We start from the raw sequence: 19,508 nt of genomic DNA, 5'->3' as shown, positions 1-19,508 counted from the left end.
TGGTACAATGTCTGATCTGCTGTCATGATACCAGAGAGAAGTTTGTGTCAGACATTCAAATCTATACAAAACTTGGCTGCGAGTCAGTAAATTTCCATATTCCTTGTTTCTGATGACACAAGAAGGAATTTGGCCATTTGAGTCTATCAGATCATAGCAATCCCATTTCCCCCATTAATTTTCCCTACACTCCCCCCCCCCCCCCCCCCCCCCCCATTACCATTTGCCTAGATTAGGAAATTGGGAGTAACAATTAACTAATTCCACATTGAGAAAATTTGCAGAGGTGCTGGAAAATGTGCCATCAGTTATTCACTGAGAACAACTCATAACAATATTCAGTATTTCACAAAATGAAGTTTTATTTTATGCTTTATACAAGAGGTACATAAGAGGTTTCTCTACAAACAAAAATAAGTAACTTTTAAAACTGGAGTAAGCTTAGGGAACAAGTGTGCTATTTGTTTCAACCAGCAGGAACTTTTTTTTTACAAGTTATGTATTCAGACTGTAAATGGACAGCCTGCCTTAAAACAATATCCTATTTTCCCTTGCACAGCTTTCTACTTGAGACTTGCTTCAAGCCTTGTTTTTGTACACTTTGCAGCATGTGATTTAGGCTATAAATGAATGCCAATAATTAACTGTTAAACCAATATACATTGATTATAAATAGCACCTACACTATAACAACAGTGCTATTTTGGTTTCTATCACAATGAATATTGCAGTTTTTTAATACTGCTCATTTCAAGTGATTTGAAAACAAATCCTGTTACTGTCCATGAACATAGCTGCTGACATGCTGAAATCTAAATTTGAGCACCCCTTCCTCCATTTACCAACAGATGTGGGAGGGTGTTGAGTGAGTTTTTGATTTATATGTCATGATGCTGGGTTTTGGAATCAACCATGGCCAGTTGCTAATGCAGGGGAAAATAAAGCAGTGAAGGCATATCTAGATAATTTAAATGCAGAAGAGAATGGGGTGCAGGTGCTGCTGATTTTGGGTATATTCTATGAAAACAGCAATTCCCTCCTGAGATAAAAGCCAAAGCATTCATCTAATTTGAAGAAAAAGGTGAGATTTAATGTAAAATATTAATATAAGTGGGGTTAAAGACCAATGACCTGAGGTATATTTGATTATTTAATACTTTTTTCATCTTTCTGAAATAAAAGCCAAATTATACAAGTTCACAAATTAATCTCTATGAAATAGATGAATGTTACAACCACTTTAAGATGAAAAATCCTGCATTCTAGATTGTGGAAACCATAAAGCTTAAGAGTTAGATCAATGACAAATGCATGCTCCAAGATGCTTCCTAATTACAAATATTTAACAAAACTGAGGCAAATTCTGAAGACGAGTCTAAAGGTGTGGGGAAAGGACGTTTCTGAAAATCAGTTTACAGTTAACTGAACCTGCTGTAATGTTACCCTCATTACAGTATTAGTTAAGGTCACAAATACAGGTTTTGTGCTAACAGGAATATGTCACTTAATTAATGAGTAGGAAAGTGGGAGATATCACCAAGAGCTGTATACTGTATCAAAATATAAAGTGTCAGATTGTTCTTTATTTGATTGAGCCAGTTTGAATACTTATGAAGGAGCTACAATTGTTGAAACAGGTGCAGAAATGGTATCACGTGTCCAATGATTTTTATAGGGAAACTAAAGAAAGAACTAATGGATTTTTGCTCAGTTGAGTAACAGTGACCACAGTAAGTATATTTTGATCATTGTAGTTATTCAAAGAGGAGACAGAAATATCGGTTAACATAAAAATTCTGCAGTGACTTTAAATGTATGGGTATTTTAAAAATAATTTGTTGTACTTGGTATTTAAATCTCCATAGCTTCCACATATCTTGTTGTCCTATTTGACTTCACCTACCTACTTATAAATAACCAATGAAAATTGAGTTGTTAAAATTGATTCAATTTTACCAAGCCTGTCCTAAGGAGCTGAGATTGGTTTGGCTGAGTAACTTGCATTTCATGTCTTGCCCAATTTCATTTGTAAGTGGCCTATGTGAAAATTCAAGATTTAAATTGCTTGGTCAGGTTAGATTCATGACAGACTGATCAATTTGAGGATCAGAACTGTTTAACTTTAAGAATTCTCATGTTTTTAATCATATGTACCATTTTGCCTTTTTTATCAATTATAAAATGGCCCTACCAATGTTATTTTAGATATTTTCTACTGATTTTATCCCCTCAGAATTGAGAATGCAAAATTGTTTATACTGACTGAACAAGGGAGTTGAATCCTGCACCTATATTCTCTTGCAACCTCTGGACATTCCAAATGCATTTCTTCTAGTGAATGTGTTAGAAACACCAGTAAGTTGGTGATCATATGCTACCAGTTACTTATCATTATAATCAACTAGATTTTTACATGGAAAGGACAGTTAATAAAGAGCACTGAGGTACTCTGTATAACATCATTAGATAATTAAAGAGAGCCACATACCTCACTAATGTGGACTGAATGAGAGATTGAGTTCCTTCAGGAAGATGCAGCATAGGTGTCAGCCATTGGGACAATGCATCTAATCTTGCCCCTAATACTGAATAAGACTACTATGGATCTGTGTTTTTGCCAGTTTAACTTACTTCCCCTGCCCCCACAAGTTAAATTTGAGACCATTTCTCAATGTAGGGCTTTCTGACTTTAAAGAACAAGAAAAGGGTGAATCTTTATTAAAACTTTAAGCTTTTTGTTTCAATCTCTGAAAAAAATAGTCCTTTTCTACAGTAAAAATTGGAAGGTATTTTGTAGGAGAGAAAAAATTGTGTTAAGGAAAATGACACTAAAGCATCTTCTGTGAATACCACTGTGTAAAGATATCTCCAGTTGTGTAATTTGACAGCTGGCAGAAATTGATAAAAGTTTACAAGTGCAGTGTTGTCCTGAAAGGAAGGAGAGAAATGTCAACTCTGAGGTACTTTTTAATGACATAGGAATGGGAAGGTCATGCACATCTGCCCTGAAAATACACCATTTGTGTAATATTAATTAGCAGTACAACCAACATACCTGTGACAAGAGTATAATAAATGTACTCATACTTGGCAAGGACTGACCTATTTTCAGTGAGTAGAAATGGTTTTATTTTTTTTTAATTTAACCAGGCACAGTAATCAGTTTGATAATTGCATGGGTCTACATAGGCCAACAATTGAAAGCCTGCTGTCAAACTAGCAATACTATTTTAATATACAATTCTGTGACTGATGTGACAGAAAGGTCATTCCAAAATAACCAAAGTAAAATTCATTATAAAGTATTCAGTAATAAGTATGAAGATCATGTTATCAATTGTGAATACTGAACTCCAGTTGTAACTATTAACCAACTAGCAGTTTCCTTTCCAGTTTAGTTCTTTTAAATCAATCAATCTAATCCATTGTAGAAGTTAAAAACCACACACAAAGATCACTGATTGTTGCCACCTAATTATTTCTGGCTTTACTGCTTTAAGGAAGGGGAAAGGCATCATACTTCTTTACACTTTGTAATCAAACTTCAACAGTGTCAATGCTAAATACTATCCAGATTATGCTTGTTGAAATACAAGGCTTTTTTAGTATTATTGTGCCTTCCATTAAGATTTTGTGTTCTCTATATGAGTGTTTATCTTTTTTTGAACAACTCTAATTTCTGAGAGAATCCCATATTGCCTGTATTCCTGTCAATCTTGTGTCTACTTACATAAAATACCTGTTAACCCATGACTTCATTGCAACAGTTGTTTGAGTGTGTGCAGTAACTCAACCTGGTTAGGTGGTCTACTGAGAGACTGGAATATACATATTATTAGAATGTAACTTGTTGTATTGAAAGTGGTTCTTGACAAAACTCAGAGCTACTGCAGTATTACTGATTGTATTACTAGAGTTCTGGCTTTGAATGTTGAGCAAAGTGAATCTTCCAGTCCTGGCTAGATTACCTTCTAATAAGACCATGGTACTGCACAACTTGGGTGATCAGCAGGTATTTCTAGATTTACTTTAAGATGACCATGATATTTTAAAGAAGCATACAATTTTAAAAGACTTGGTCATAAATGTCATCAGAATCAGGCATTTGTCATGGTGTAAACGTGTGGAAGTTGCTGGTGAATATTAAGTGTTACTCTAGAATTGGTCATTCAGCACATTCAATTAGTCACAGGATTTTGTAGCTGAGTGTCTTGGAAAAAGCTGCCTCTTGTTTTACATTCATGTTCTGCTCACTTCTCAGAAAAGAGGCAAAGCAGAAATAAAAAGTGAACAAGCTATGAAATATATTGCAGAGCTGCCAAATTTGTGCATTGTCCATATGAGCTTGGTAACTAAACCAAACAAGGCTGGTAAATATAGTAAGTATACATTGCCAAATAGCAATTTCAAATGATGCAATTATTGTGCCCCAAATAGCTATCACTGAATAGCACCAGAATTAAATTCTTCCTGTTTTAAATGTTTTTAAGTTACATGAAAACAGCAAATTTTCATTTTCCTCAAATAAGAAAATTCTTGGCTTGTCATGGCTTTAGTTTAGAACTCAATGGAAACCACATACAATAAATACATGCCTTTAGTATTAATTGATGCATTTCGCCTTTGTTTTGTAAATATTCTTACAAGCCCAGTCAAAATTGGACCTATAAAAAAGGCAAACAAATATAATGTGACCAGAATTACTTAAGGTACTAATTTTAAGATTCTAAAGTTTATGTTAAATAGGCAAATGAGGAAAAATATAATTGGTTTGTTACATAAATTTGGAATTGGGAATCATGTTGAAGCTCACAACAGACAAATGTTCATATTAGCTCTTCCAATTATCTTAGCTACACTCATTGCAATGACCTACATATGGTCCTTGACTGAAAAATTGAATAATTGCAGTGTAAAATTGATTATATGGAAGTGCTTTTTTGATCAACTGAAACACAAAAGTCTACTTTTGAGAAGTTAAAATTTCCCAAAACGTTTACTGGTTGATTTTAGAAATGTATGTTTCAAGATCTGAACCTTCACTCATCAACAGCACATATTTGGCAAATCACAGGTGAACTCCCCATGACATTTTGTCAAATTTTAATGGTTAAAACATTGTGCAATTTAACTGCAATTTCCTGATATGCACTTTATCCAGCAGGCTATAGAGCAGTGATGGACTTTCAGGAGAAGGACATCTCAAAGAGATAAAATCAACACTTGTACAAAATAAAACAGCTAGGATGCTTCAAATGAAAATGAATTATTTTGAAAACTAAAGTTGAAATATTTCTGAATAAAAATACTAAAGCTCAGCTACAGGCAAAAGTTCAATTCAAATACAGACAAGCCTTCCGCCTAATAGTCCCTAGTGGTTTTTAAATTTTAGTTTAACACACATCTCTATATATGCATGCCGTAGTCCTGAATCTACTGCTAATGCTTCTGTAGTTAACACCAACACTGGATTTGACCATAGCAACAATAAAAATCTTTCTCTTCTCTCTATAAAAATACCATTAACTGTACTGCAGTGTGCACATATACCAAAAGCTAAAACAGATACTAAAGCTTATAGGTTTCTATTCTTGCAAAGCTAATTTATTAACTTTATTGGTATGGGGGATTCAAAATTGCTGCTTCTGAAGGGGCTGGGGAGGTCAGGTTATCTTTACAGTAATCAGGCCATTCTAATATGGAACGAAGGCTGAAGGGAAGCAGAGGAAATAAGATTAAGATTGAACTATTTTTAAGCCGCTCTGAATACATGCAGGGACAAATAGATAACAGAGACACTAACTTCATGACAACACAATGCACACTTAGAAGGCACAACATCAGCACAAAAAAAAATAAAAAAGGAGAAAGAAGTCCCTAAGATTTAATTTCATAAAACTTGGAGAATCAAAGGGAGCAAGATACACTTAATTTTTTTTTCACACCAAATAAAATCAGCCATAAATTACCAATTTGGTAAAGTGTTCTTCAATCTCTATTTGGGGTAGTTAAATTTTTTTCTTACAGTAAACTGACTTTTAAACAATCTGAATGCCGAGGTCTCCACAGAGGTAAAATCTGTGGTTTTTGTAAAGGAAATGAAGACCTCCAAGTGCAGGTCAAAAACAATCCATCAGAAAGCCACAAGCTTTCTGACATTGTTCAAATTATATTGGAACTCTGGGCTACACATCAAGATGCCCTTCACCTTAAAAGTGCATTTTTTTTTTAAAAAAAGGCTTGTATTTTCCAACTGAATTGACACTAATGGATTATCTGCGAATACACAAAGAAACCATCTGAATAGTGGTCACGCTTTGTACCCACAATCCTATGCACTATGTGCTATTTCTTTCTTCAAAACAATGTAATTTATCTCAGTACTAGGTGAGTGCCTCGTGCATGAGTATTGTAGTACAAGCACATGTCCTTAACCTATTTTATTTCCTCACAAAAGTCCAAAGCTGAAGTAGCTTGTCATATTGTGATCCCTCAGGCGTATTTGCAGGTAGCTTCAGGGTCTTTCTTCTAAATGGACGAGGACAGCTTTATACTGCAGCTAGAGTAACCTTCATCACTACCAACACTTTGGAGGCTGCTGTGGTCATCAAGGTCGCTGATGCTGGAAGTGCTAATATTGTCCACATCTCCATGGGAGAATTCTGTGCTCTCAACATCCACTTCAATCTCTTCTGGAAATAAAAGTAAGATCATTAGAAATATGTCAGTTAATTGTGCCAGATGGAAAAATGATGAGTTTTATAATACTTAAGTTACTAAAGAACTAATTTTATAGTTTTATTGTTTATTTGTCTAAACCTTTGCCAGTCAGAGTAACCTAAAATGCTCTGCTTGTGGTGAGAAGTTTGGTTAAATAAAACACATCAAAATTAGTGGTTCACTTTACAAAATTAGCTTTTGTAAGTCTGTCCTGATTCAACCACTGCCTTCTATACATAAACTAGAGTTTCTTGAAAGCAGCATACTTGTACTTTATATTGCAGGTGATGTTACTAAATTATATTCCCAAACCTACAAATGTTCTTGAAGTTAGTGGCTTGGACCACAATTGGTGGCAAAGAAACCATGGAGAAAGATGCTCACAAGGATCTAAAAGTCTTTGTGCTTGTTTCCTTTTCCAACACGTGAGGCTGTCAGGATTTAGTTCTAGGATGTCCTTGCCGTCAGCAACAATGATGGCACTAAGCTGGTTGAACACCAATCACATTGACAAGTTCTCAGGTAAGAAACCAAGATGTAACAAGCAACTTTTAACTGACATTTTAAACATTTTGCGAAACACAGAATAAAGACCAGAACACAGCACGTGATATTACTATATGTTGATATACCAAAAACATTTTTTAAAAGATAAAAATTAATCTGTTATATATTGAAATACCTATCTTACGAAATTACAAACCACATATATAGCTTTACTCTGATCATTAACTAATAGCAAGTGCTGTGGGCCACAGAATTTGTTTATGGAACTCTACCTCGTTCTGAATCTGAACGATCAGAGAAGACATTGGATCCTACACTATCCATTCGTATTCGTTCATTCTCTGGCAGACCCTGTAGCTGTTCCAGTCTCCTCTTTAAAAAGCGATGCTCTCTTTCCAGGTGCTCAATCTGGTACATTGATTTTCTATCCAGCTCTTCAAGTTTCTGCCAATGAGTAATACAAAAAATGAATAACAAGCTTCTACAGACCAAGCCAATCAAAGGAGTTAATTACCAAGCTAAACAACACCTACTACATTCACTGAGATGACTTTAGGCTGGTCATAAACTTAGCACCTATCTGTACAAAATTCATGTACAATCAACCACAATGGAATTCCATTACTGAGATTAGGAGAGTACTTCTCCCATCAAAAGTGTTAGAAACGAATATGCAAATCATTAATTCTTTACTCATAAACTTGTTTAAAGATCTATCAAAATAACATTTCAGAATAATTTAATCAAGTAGTACTATAATTTAAATTACTAGTGTTGTTATATATTAAAAAGCTTTCAAGTTAAAATTGTGATTACAAAGGCAAAGTTTAAGGAGCTAACAAAAAGGTTAAACAAAATGGACCTCAAAGCTAGTAATCTCCAGATTACTACCAGTGCCACCTGATAGTTAATACTGAAATAGGATGATACAGCAGATGAATGTGTAGCTGGAAAGGTGGTGTCAGTGAGAGGGCTTTAGATTACTGAGGAACTGGGATCATGTTGGGGGACGTGTTACCTCTACAAGCCAGATGGGTTGCACTTCAACAGGAATAAAATAAATATCAATGGGGATGTGGGAGAAATTGTTGGAGTGGGGTTGCGTGTGCTGTTGGGTGTCAGAGAGAACTTAAACTAATTTGGTGGGGGATATAAACCTAAGGATAGAATTAGAAGGGAGAAAAGCTAAGCTGGAGATAGAAGATAGGGGTTCAGGTGAGGGGGTATTTTGGAATGCAAAGGAAAAGAAAAAAGGGCAGAGGTAAAATAACCTTACAGTATCAGGAAGGGAGAGAAAATACAAGCATAACAGTACATTGGTAAACAGAATCAGAGTAAGGAAATACATTGTAAGATAAAATTAAAGGTGCTTCATTTGAATGCACACAGAATTCATAACAAAATAAACAAATTGATGGCACAAATGAAAATAAGTGGGTATGACCTGATAGCCATTACAGAGGCATAGTTGCAAGGTGAACAAGTCCAGGAACTGAATGTTCAAGGGTATTTGACATTTCCGATGACAAAAATGAGGTGAGATAGCTCTGTTAATAAAAGATGAGATCAATGTAGTGGTGAGGAATGCTACTGGCTCAAAAGCTTAAGATGAACAATCAGCTTGGGTGCCAATAAGAAATAGTAAGGGTAAGAAGTCACTGGTGGGAGTAGCATAAAGACCCCTAATAGCAGCTGCACTATAGGGCAGAGCATAAATCAAACAGCAGAGGCTTGTAAAAAAAAAAGGTACTATGATAACTATTGGGAATTATAATTAACATATAGATTGGACATATTAAAATGGCGAGGGTAGCCTTGAGGATGAGATGATATGAGGACTGAGTTCGTTATAGAGGACTGGGAAAATAGATTCAAGAGTAAGAAGATAGATCAGTGTAGCAGACATTTAAGGAGATATTTCACAAATCTCAGCAATGTTGAAGAAAGGCTCCATGAGGATAATGCACCATCTGTGGCTAACTAAAGTTAGAATAGTATCAAATTGAAAGCAAAGGCACACAACTTGTGAAAAATATGGTAGGCTGAAAGACTGGGGAAGTTTTTAGAAACTAGCAGAGGTTGGCTAAAAAAATTACGAAGCAGGAGAAGACAGAGTACGAGAGTAAACAAGCAAGTAATATAGAAACAGTAAAAGTTTCTACAGGTATATAAGAAAGAGAATAGCAAGTTAATATTGATCCCTTAGAGAATGAGACTGGGGAGTTAATAAATGGAAATGAAGAAATAGCAGTGATTCTAAATATTTTGGAACTGTCTTCATAGCTGAGGTGCTAAAACATCCCAATAATAATATAGTCAAGGGGCTATAGGGAGATGGAAACTTAAAACAATCTCTATCACTAGGCAAACAATTAGGGCTAAAGGTTGACAAGTCCCTTGGACATGATTGCCTGCAGATAGTGAATATTCTTGTGATAATGTGCCAAAATTCTCTGGATTCTGGAGAGGTCCTAGGGGATTGGAAAATCACAAATGTAATGACACTATTCAAGAAAGGAGGGAAACAGAGAGCAGGAAACTATAGGCTAGTAAGCCTAACATCTCTTACTGGAAAAACAAGGGAACTATTACCAAGAAGATAATAACAAGACATTTAGAAAATTATAAGACAATAAAGCAGAATTGACATGGTTTTATGAAAGAGAAATTATTTGACAAATTTGCTGAAGTTCTTTGAGAATGTAACAAATAAGTTGGATAAAGGGAAACCAGGAGGTGCAGTGATTTGGATGTCTAGAAGGCATTCAGTAAGATGGCACATTAAAAGTTACCACACGAGAGGACATGGGGTTGGAATAACAGATTGGCGTGGATATGGGAGCGGCTAACTAACAGAAACCAGAGTTGGGATAAATGGGTCATTTTCAGATTAGCAACCAGTAAGTAGTAGAGTGCCACTGGATCAGTGCCGGGGTCTCAACTATTTATAACCTATACTGGTGACTTGACTGATGGAACTAAGTGTATTGTAGCCAAATTTGCAGATAATACAAAAATAAATAGGTGAGCAAGCTGTGAGGAGGGCACAAAGAATGTGCAAAGTAATATAGGTAGGTTATGTGAGTAGGCAAAAAGTTGGCAGATGGATTATAATGTGGGTAAATGTAAGGTTACCCACTTTGGCAGAAGGTGACTAAAAAATTTTATGAAAAGGCAAAATTATTATTTAAATGGTGTGAGTACAGAATGATGCAGTACAAAAGAATCTGGGGGGTCCAGAAATACAAAAGTTAACATGCAGTCAATTAGGATAGCTAATGTACTGTTCATCTTTAGTAGGGGAAATTTTGATGCACCTTTGCAGGCTGCAAGTGAGACTGCACCTGGAGTGCAGCATGCAATTTTTATCTCTGAATTTAAGGAAGAATGTGCTTATTATCAGAGGCCGTGCAAAGAAGACTCACTAGGTCTATTCCTGGGATGAAGGGGTTGATGTATGATGAAAGGTTGAGTAGGCTGGGTCTTTACTCATTGAATTATAGAAGAATGAGATATGATCTTATCGAAACATAAAAGATTCTGAAGAGAACTGTAAGTGCAGATACTGAAGGATGTTTTCCCTATGTGGGATATCTAGAAGGGGTATAGTTTCAGAATAAGGGATTACCTATTTCGGATGGCGATGAGGAATTTCTTTCCTCAGGAAATTGTGAACATTTGGAATTCTCTATCCCAGACAGCCTTGAAGGCAGAGTCACTGAATACATTCATGGTAGAGACTGACAAGACATTCAAACTGCAAGGGGATTAAGGGGTACAGGAAAAGACAGGAAAAATGGTACTGAGGCCAAGATTGGAACAACCATGATCTTACTGATTTTTGTAACATTGCTAATGAAACTGAAAGCTATATTTTATTAACATATACCAAGAGGAATGTAGCTGTATTATTTTGTATTACCTTAATATGTGCTTTGGCTTTATTGAGTAAACCAAGAGTAGTGTGCCTGGTACACTCTGATCCCAGTGGTATAAGTTCCTTCAATCTTTCCAAGCAGAGACGAAGGTGTGCTCGACTGTAATGAAAAATATGTGTCTTGCTTCAATACTCAATCCAACAGTAATCCAATAAAAATATATGTCGACTAACTAGTGAAAATTTTTAACAATTAAATATTCAGTCAATTTTTTAAACAATTGATGGAATACTCATTGGCATTAAGTGGTTAGCAAACTAGCCAAACTGATGATATTTCTATATGTTAAATGTCCACCTAATGATGATCAAAGCAAAACAAACTGATATTGGGTTTGGCTTTATTGTTGTACTATTTTACCTTGATTTTCTATAGAATGGATAATACTATCCATTATTCTGTAGGTTTCGAATTACCAGATAGTCTGATACTGAAATATGGGCAAAATAATTCTTTGGTACAACATTGAAAACAAAGTATTGCAGTTAAACAATATTGCCTGGAATAGAGTAATATTGTGCCCAATTCTGGTACTGTTAGCACTCAGTCTGTTGCAACATAAAACTTCCCTAAATGACATTAATAGTTGTCTAATACCCAATATTCTCTCCAACCTTATTTCTTCTCAGTGGGACTTAAAAATGACATTCTTGTTTACTCAAAACAAACCAGCTTTTACTAATCCACTTTCCCCTGAAACCATGTTATTTTAAAGGACCAATACTCAAACTGCATTCTTTGCCAGGATGCCCCACAGCACTCTGCAATGTCAGTTTACTCCATACACTATTTATATTTAAGTGAGCCTTCTTTCCCTTTTCTAATACTTTTTTGTACTTTTGACTTCCAATGGTAATCTGTGTATACCCAACACTTCTTGTGGATGGCATAGCAATGGATCATAAGCATCAGAGATCACAGGAAGTCATAGAGACCATGTGGACAGCGGCATAAAAGTCATCATCATCCAACACTTTATCCACCTTGAGGTTACAAAAAGAAAGTTTTTAGCTGAACTGCTTTAAGGGGCTACAACTTTGCAAGCTAAACTTCACCAAACCAATCTTCTCAGATGTGAAAATAACAAACTCCAGATGCTGGCTATCTGAAATAAAAACAGAAAGTACCAAAAGCACTCAATGATCAGGCAGTTTTCTGTTTTTATTTCAGGTTGAAACATTTAATTCTGTTTCTCCTTCCACAGATGCTGCCTGACCTTACTGAAATGTGACTCCATATGTCCTCAAATAAAGCTCAGTGGCCTAAACTGCTTTGTATGTGGGGATCAATATTTACTTGCTTATCGTTTTTTTAAAATATTCTATCTTTGTATTCTTCTTAAAGTGAAGAACCTCTCATTGTTCCTTCTGTGACCAGGTAACCCACTAATTTAATCTACATTCCTACTCAGGTCTATTGTATCTTCCTTAAAGCTAACAAAGCCCATCTAGTTTTGTAGCTTGAATATATTATACTTTGTCCTTTCTTCTAAGTGAGGGCCTTGTATTGATCCCTGTGGTTATCCATGAACATCAATCTGCTGTTCTAAAATTATCTGTTTATTCCTGCTTTGTTTGCTGTCCTTTAACCAATCCCCTATTCATAACCTTGTATTTTTCTCAATTCTGTTAGACCCCTCGTATCTTTTGTGTGGTGCCTTAGCAAATGCATTTTGAAAATCAAAATATATTACATTCACTTAACTACACATTACATATTGAGGATGTTACCTCAGTAGGGTAATCAGTGGATGTGATACATCTGAACTTTCAAAAGGCAATGCTTGCCAACAACCTATAAAAGTGTTCCTATATGGACATCAAGCAAGTGCAAGACCACCTTTGAACATAACCAGAATTTTTTTTAGTTTTGTCCAAAAGAATGTGATGTTTTTCTTGCTTGATACAAGAAAATAGAGACCTCAGTTAGGAGCACTTGTAGAAGGTGTTGAATAACAAACCCTGCTAATTCTTGCTTGTCCTCCCCTAGCCTTCTGCCACTACCTATTCCCTCCCCCAACCACCTCATTTCATGATTTAAATCAGATAATTCAGTATAGAGAGCTTGATCTTCTTATTCCGTATATCTCAGCTAGTTACTGGATAAACTCTGAGCTATCAGAAAAGGTTCCCTATTAAAGAGTTGCTGCAGGTATAAAAAGTAAAAGTTTTTTTGAAATTTGCCATGAATGTATTTTTCCACTATGATTCAAAAGTTTTCAGGTCAACGTATCAACTGAAAGGGAAAAGAGAACAAAATACAAACTTGATCTCTTTGTTTCCTTTATCCGCACATAGTTTTTCAATGAATTGTAATGACTGTTCAGAATGCTTTCTTCCCTTTTGACAGAATACATTGCCATACTTTGTCCATATGTTTAAAACTACACAGAGGATAAGGCAGAATGTGTGGTAAATGCATCATTTCTATGTCCTTGATCAGAAGACGCTCTGAGTAGTTCAGAAGTCGTCCATATTTAGTAAGACATCATAATATAAAACTGTTGTAGAAATTAATTCAGTTAAATACAATGCCATTTTATGCTTAGATCAAATCAGTTACCATTCTGCTAAAGCATTCTTTGAAGCTTGCCACCATTTTTACTTGAGATGACTTTCAGGAAGTATAGAATTAAATTCATTGTATCATTCTCATATTTTACATCGCCTGTTAATGCTTCTTGGCAAGACAATCGTTAAATTACATTAAGCCCCATACAAGATACAATATATTTAACAGTTTAAAATTTTGATTAAAATAAAGTACCATTAAGCAATAATACATAATTATTCAAAAGTAATTTCTGGCTTTGGGCACACATTACATTAATCAATCATAATAAACAGCAAAAAAAATCAGTGCTTTATTATTTTAACTACCATTCAACATGCCTTTTGTGTTTTTTTCTTAAACTGTACTTTTGAAGTAACAAAATGACTTTGGATATAGTGTACTACAGCACTGAAACAGGCCCTTCAGCCCATCTAGTCCATGCCGACCTGATCTTCTGCCTAGTCCCATCCACCTGCACCCAGACCATATCCCTCCAAACCCCTCCCATCCATTTACCTATCCAAACCCCTCTTAAATGTTACAATTGAACCCACATCTACCACTTCCACTGGCAGCTCGTTCCACACTAGCACCACCCTCTGGGTGAAGAAGATCCCCCCTCTGATTCCCCTTATATATTTCACCTTTCACCCTAAACCTATGTCTTCTAGTTCTCATCTCACCCAACCTTAGGAGAAAAAGCCTGCATGCATTCACCCTATCTATACCCTGCATAATTTTGTATTCCTCTGTAAGATCTCCTCTCATTCTCCTGTGCTCCAGGGAATAAAGTCCTAACCTATTCAACCTTTCCCTGGAATTCAGGTCCTCAAGTCCTGGCAACATCCTTGTAAATTTTCTCAGCACGCTTATTCTTCAAGCTTATTGATATCTTTCCTGTAAGTAGGTGACCAGAACTGCACACAATACTATAAATTCGGCCTCTCCAACATCTTGTACAACTTCAACATATGTATGAACAGTATATAGAATGATTCTGGAATAAGATACGTTAAGGAAGATTTTTAATCTAGGGTTATCTACTTGCTCCTCATCCCCAGCAGGACCAGACTACTGCCTGCAGTAGAAACACATCCTTGGCCCCAGCTAATATTCCAATCTGTGGATTACTTACGAACTGAGTATGGTCTCCCTTCTCCTGAAAGCCTTGTTAAATGAAGCAGAAGACCTTAAAGGTCTATAACAACATGGAGGTGTCAACAAACTTTAAACTGATGGTAAATTATAAAACCTGGTATCTTTCACAAGTTATAGCTCTTAAGCAGTTCCCAGGTCTTAACTGCCACATTCTTTTTATACCTGCTATGCTGACTGCTAAATAATGAACACCTAAGCCTAATAGGTTTTAATGACACCAGTGCCAAGCATCAATGGAAGGACACATTATGCTGATTTACATGTTATTTATATACACCTACCCACATGTAGACAGACTCTGAGGACCTGGAACACCAAAGTGGGGGCATAGTGACACATGTCTCTGGTCATTTCTCAAACCCACTTTCCCGGATCCATCAATAAGAAGTGCCAGAAAATCTAGTTCAGGATATATGTATTTGGAAGATAAGATGATAAGGATGAACATAAACTGCATTTAGTCTTTATTCATATACTTTACACAGAACATACAACAAATATACATTAGTCAATTAGCTAAAAAAAAATCAGTGTTCTTGGTTAGTAGTCTGAAAAGCAACTATTCTCACACAAAGGACAATACCTACCGAAAACATAATCACCTCTGAACTGAACCAAAAATAAAAACTGAAGAATTCAAGTCCAACAAATAATATCTCCCCATTTTAATTGTTTGAATTGAATGAATTAACTTGTTAGCCCCAGTCTGCTGTTCAAGCATGTGAACTTCACGTTCTGTTGAACAACCATACATCACTGAGGTAGGGGGAACAAAGGAATTAAAATTAATACAATTTTGCAGCCTGTTAGGGCGTCTCAGAAACACTGCAGGCAGCACAGCAATCTCACAGCTCCAGCAACCCAGGTTCGATCCTGACCTCCTGTGTTGATTCTGTATGCTCTCCCTGTGACCATGTGGGTTTCCCCCAGGTTCTTCAGTTTCCTCCCACATCCCAAAGGTGTGCTGGTTGTTAGGCTAATTATCCCTAGTATAGCGGGTAGTGGGAGATTCAGGGAGGTGTTAATGGGTAAATGTGAGAAAGCAGATTATAGGGAATTAGACAGGGGAATGGGATTGCTCAAAGAGCTGGCATTGACTTGGTAGGCTGAATGGCCTTCTAAGATTATGTAGGGAATATGATATATAAATATTTCATTGTGGAGTCACAGTTGGTGGACAGTGGAACTAAAATCAATACAATTTTGCAGCCTATTATAGTCGAAGTAGGACAGACATTGTACAACAGAAATGTAAATTTTTTTTTACAGCACCTGAGATAGTGAATTTCACCACAAATAAAATATCCCTTTCAACAAGAATTTGCAACATTCCAGTAAATCATTAAAGTTTGCATGAGAAAGATAATTAAGTACAAAACAAGAAAAACTAAGCACAACCATATTTAACAAACTTTAATTTTAAACATAGCATAAAGTAACTTGTGCTATGGAGCGCTGAGGCTTCCAATGAAGTGCTAGTTAATTCCCCACGTTAGGCAGAGAAAACCGAAGGGAGTCACAGCAGTTAACTTTAAAACATCATGTGCTGAGACCAGGAAGCAGATCACTTCCGTGTCTTGGGATGATTCTCTGCACAAGGAGAGGGTACAGAAGAGTGAAGCAAACATAAAATACAGTGAAAATACCACTAAATAATCTCCACTGATGCAGCACACAGGGATGAAATGTAGAACAGAACAGGTTAGATGCAAGAAAAGAGAAATACATTTGGCTCAATGTAGTCACTTCGACATTAACAAATGAGCAATTTGTCTTTTTCTAGGGGCCTTAAATGTAGAAAAATGTCCCAAAATGCCAAAGGGAAGATATTAGGGGTGATAATCAAAAAGCTTAGACATGGAAGGTTTTAAGAATCTTGTTAAAGAAAGATGTGCACACAGAGGAGCTTAGAAAAAGAACTCCAAGCATGGGCTGCAGCAGCTGAAGGCACAGCAGATAGTGATGGGAAACCACATGGGAGGAAGTTACTGAGACAGGACCAAAGAGGACATGAAACACTTCTTTAAATACTAAAGTACAAAAGTTAAATAAATCATGCCACCATACAAGAAGGTAGTCTGTACCACAAGGTATTTTTATGGAACTTGAATTGCTAAGAGCAAAGTTCCATACAGTAACTATATTGCATGAAAGGAATGGTAGTGTGATTATGCTACTGAATTAGTAATCCAGTGAATCAGAATCAGGTTTATTATCCCTGACATATGACGCGAAATTTGTTGTTTTGCAGCAGCAGTACAGTGCACCAGAGCCCTGAATTCATAGTTCTGAAACATGAGTTTTAATACCACAAACACAATTACAATTTTTTAATTTAATGTAAAAATCTGGTACCACTAAAGGTATTCGTGGAGCGGATGGATTTATCTCTTTGCCACTAATTGTTTGCATCTTCCCTGTCACAGTAATTAAACAACCCTTATTAAATTCACAATGACTTATCTGTAGTCTTTAGAGTTGACCACTATGTCCTTCTCCAAACTGTCCAGCTGGAAGTACTCCTCTTGTTTGGTTCCATTTCTATTTATTGATTTGTTTCCAGGATCACCCACAACGTTTTCATTTCCCATTCCCACACCTTTACTTTGTTCCCCAAAGATCTCTTCGTGGCCCTCTTGGGAAAGGCTGAGGACAATGGTTTTGGTTTCTGCCACAAACTCAATTCCCTGGTTACCGTCTCCATCCAAGGAAACTTTCTGATGCTGAGCCAGAATATTTACAAACTCGATGCTGTGTCTGACGCAGAGCTAAGTTTTTATTCATTAATTTCTTTCACGACTGAAACTGTCCATTTCCACCTTTGTAACAAATCACCCAGTTCTATCTCCGCTTCAGCTTACCCGCTGCTGACACTCCCATTTATGAATCATTTGTCTCTCGATTTAGCTAATTTAAAGATTAATCTCCTACCTTCTGCCTTACAAAAATGTTCTCGTTCAAAATGTTGCGACCCATATCTTAATTCACTCTAAGTCTTTTTCACATATCATACTAATGGATGCTGAGTCACACTGCAACAATGCCTTAACTTTAAAATCCATTTCCTTGTTTTCAAGTCTCTGCATCTCTGCAACTTCTTCCAAGCCTTCTAGATCTTTCTGCTGCTCTTTCGTTCCAGTGTTTCATAATCTGATTTTAATTCCTCAGCCATTGGTAACTATCCTTTCAAGCTCTAGAATGTTCTCCCTAAAACTCTGTATTTTTTCCTTAAGTTTCTCTTTGACTGAGCTTTTGGTCACCTGGGTCTATTCTGTGGCTCAGTGTCGAACCTAGTCAGTACTGTTTTTGAGTCTTGGAATATTGCATTATAGTAAAGGTGCTCCATAAACACAATCTATCAACAGTTAGTAAATCTGACCTTTTAACAACAATTTAAAATATTGCTCTCTTATAGAAAAATATTCGACAAATAATGATTGCACTTTGTTAGCTATATAACATAAGTGTACTGACTATAACTAAAATCAAGGACCAAATTATTTTCTTTAAAGAATCGTTATATTTTGTCATCTCCATTTCATAGAGTCATACAGCATGGAAACAGGCCCTTCAGCCCAACTCGTCCATGCCGAATGTGTTGCCCAGTGAGCTAGTCCTATCTGCCTGTGTTTGCACACGATTCTCTTATGTAGGACCTTATCAAAACCTTCAGACACTCCAAATACACGTCTGCAGGTTCTTAGAATAAGAAGATATCTTTATCAGTCACATGTACATCAAAACCCACTGCCTTTCAATTTCTTATGGACAAGGTAATTATGTCCTTAAACTTCGAGGCCCCATTTGTTCTACTGTTTTAAATAAAATAGTGACCACAGACACCTCTTCCACCACATATCCAGTTCCACTCCAGGTACTTCTGCTTAGTTGTTTCGAGCAAGTGAAAATATTCTAGTTCAGTTCTATCATAGAATTATGCAATGGTTTCACAATTACAGTCTTTTGTAACATCACATATAGAAATTATAAGCCTCAAACTTGACCAGCTAGACTCAAAAAGGTGAACTCAAATATGCTTCAGCTGGCAAAGATCAAACTTTGCTTTTAAAGCAAAGCCCACAGCAACGTGCACACACTGCACAAACTACTGCTTTGCTAAACCTTCCATTATAGTCGCTTTAGAAATAGACTTGTGGCTTTTAATGCAAAATGGAATATTGCTAGAGAAACAAAGGACTGCAGATGCTGGAATCCAGAAGAAAAATGCTATGATGCTGGAGGAACTCAGCAGGCCAGGCAGCATCCGTGGAGAAAAGCAGGCAGCTAACATTTTGGGTCAGGACCCTTCTTCAGGACTATTGTTAAATTGACTTCACAGAAGCAGGAAAAAATAAAAACTTTCTATTGAATTTTCTAAATAAAAAGTTTGTATTTCTCATACCAAATTTATTGCCATGGATCTTGAATATTAATACTGCACAAAAATAAATAACTTTCCATCTTAAACTCAGCAATCCCATAGCAAGACTGCTAAATTTTATTTTGGTTCAATGGAGGTTGTAATCATTTCAACTACGAAGTGGTTAGCAGCATTGGAGCTACTAAAGAGCATTAGGATAGACAAGTACCTGGGGTCAGATAGGATATACCCAAGGTTACTATGAGAAGCGA

The 19,508-nt window shown here is 36.2% G+C and overlaps 1 protein-coding gene across 3 annotated transcripts in view; it reads right to left on the bottom strand.

Moving 5' to 3' along the window:
* Positions 1–344: 344 nt before the first annotated feature.
* mxi1 (max interactor 1, dimerization protein) overlaps positions 345–19,508 on the bottom strand; it is a 54,237-nt gene continuing 35,073 nt past the window's right edge. For 2 of the 3 annotated variants that reach the window (XM_052027563.1, XM_052027566.1), the window contains exons 4-6: positions 11,150–11,264; positions 7,500–7,671; positions 345–6,692 (exon numbers count right to left, since the gene is read on the bottom strand). In XM_052027563.1, the coding sequence (XP_051883523.1) occupies positions 6,529–6,692; positions 7,500–7,671; positions 11,150–11,264 (451 nt within the window). In that variant the 3' untranslated portion in view covers positions 345–6,528. The remainder of the gene's footprint in view (positions 6,693–7,499; positions 7,672–11,149; positions 11,265–19,508) is intronic. The other variant, XM_052027565.1, reaches the window with a different exon arrangement.

Source organism: Pristis pectinata, chromosome 12 (genome assembly GCF_009764475.1).
Source record: "Pristis pectinata isolate sPriPec2 chromosome 12, sPriPec2.1.pri, whole genome shotgun sequence".
Taxonomy (NCBI): domain Eukaryota; kingdom Metazoa; phylum Chordata; class Chondrichthyes; order Rhinopristiformes; family Pristidae; genus Pristis; species Pristis pectinata.
Note: the sequence above shows the minus strand (reverse complement) of the source record. Positions and strands in the feature narration are given on the sequence as shown.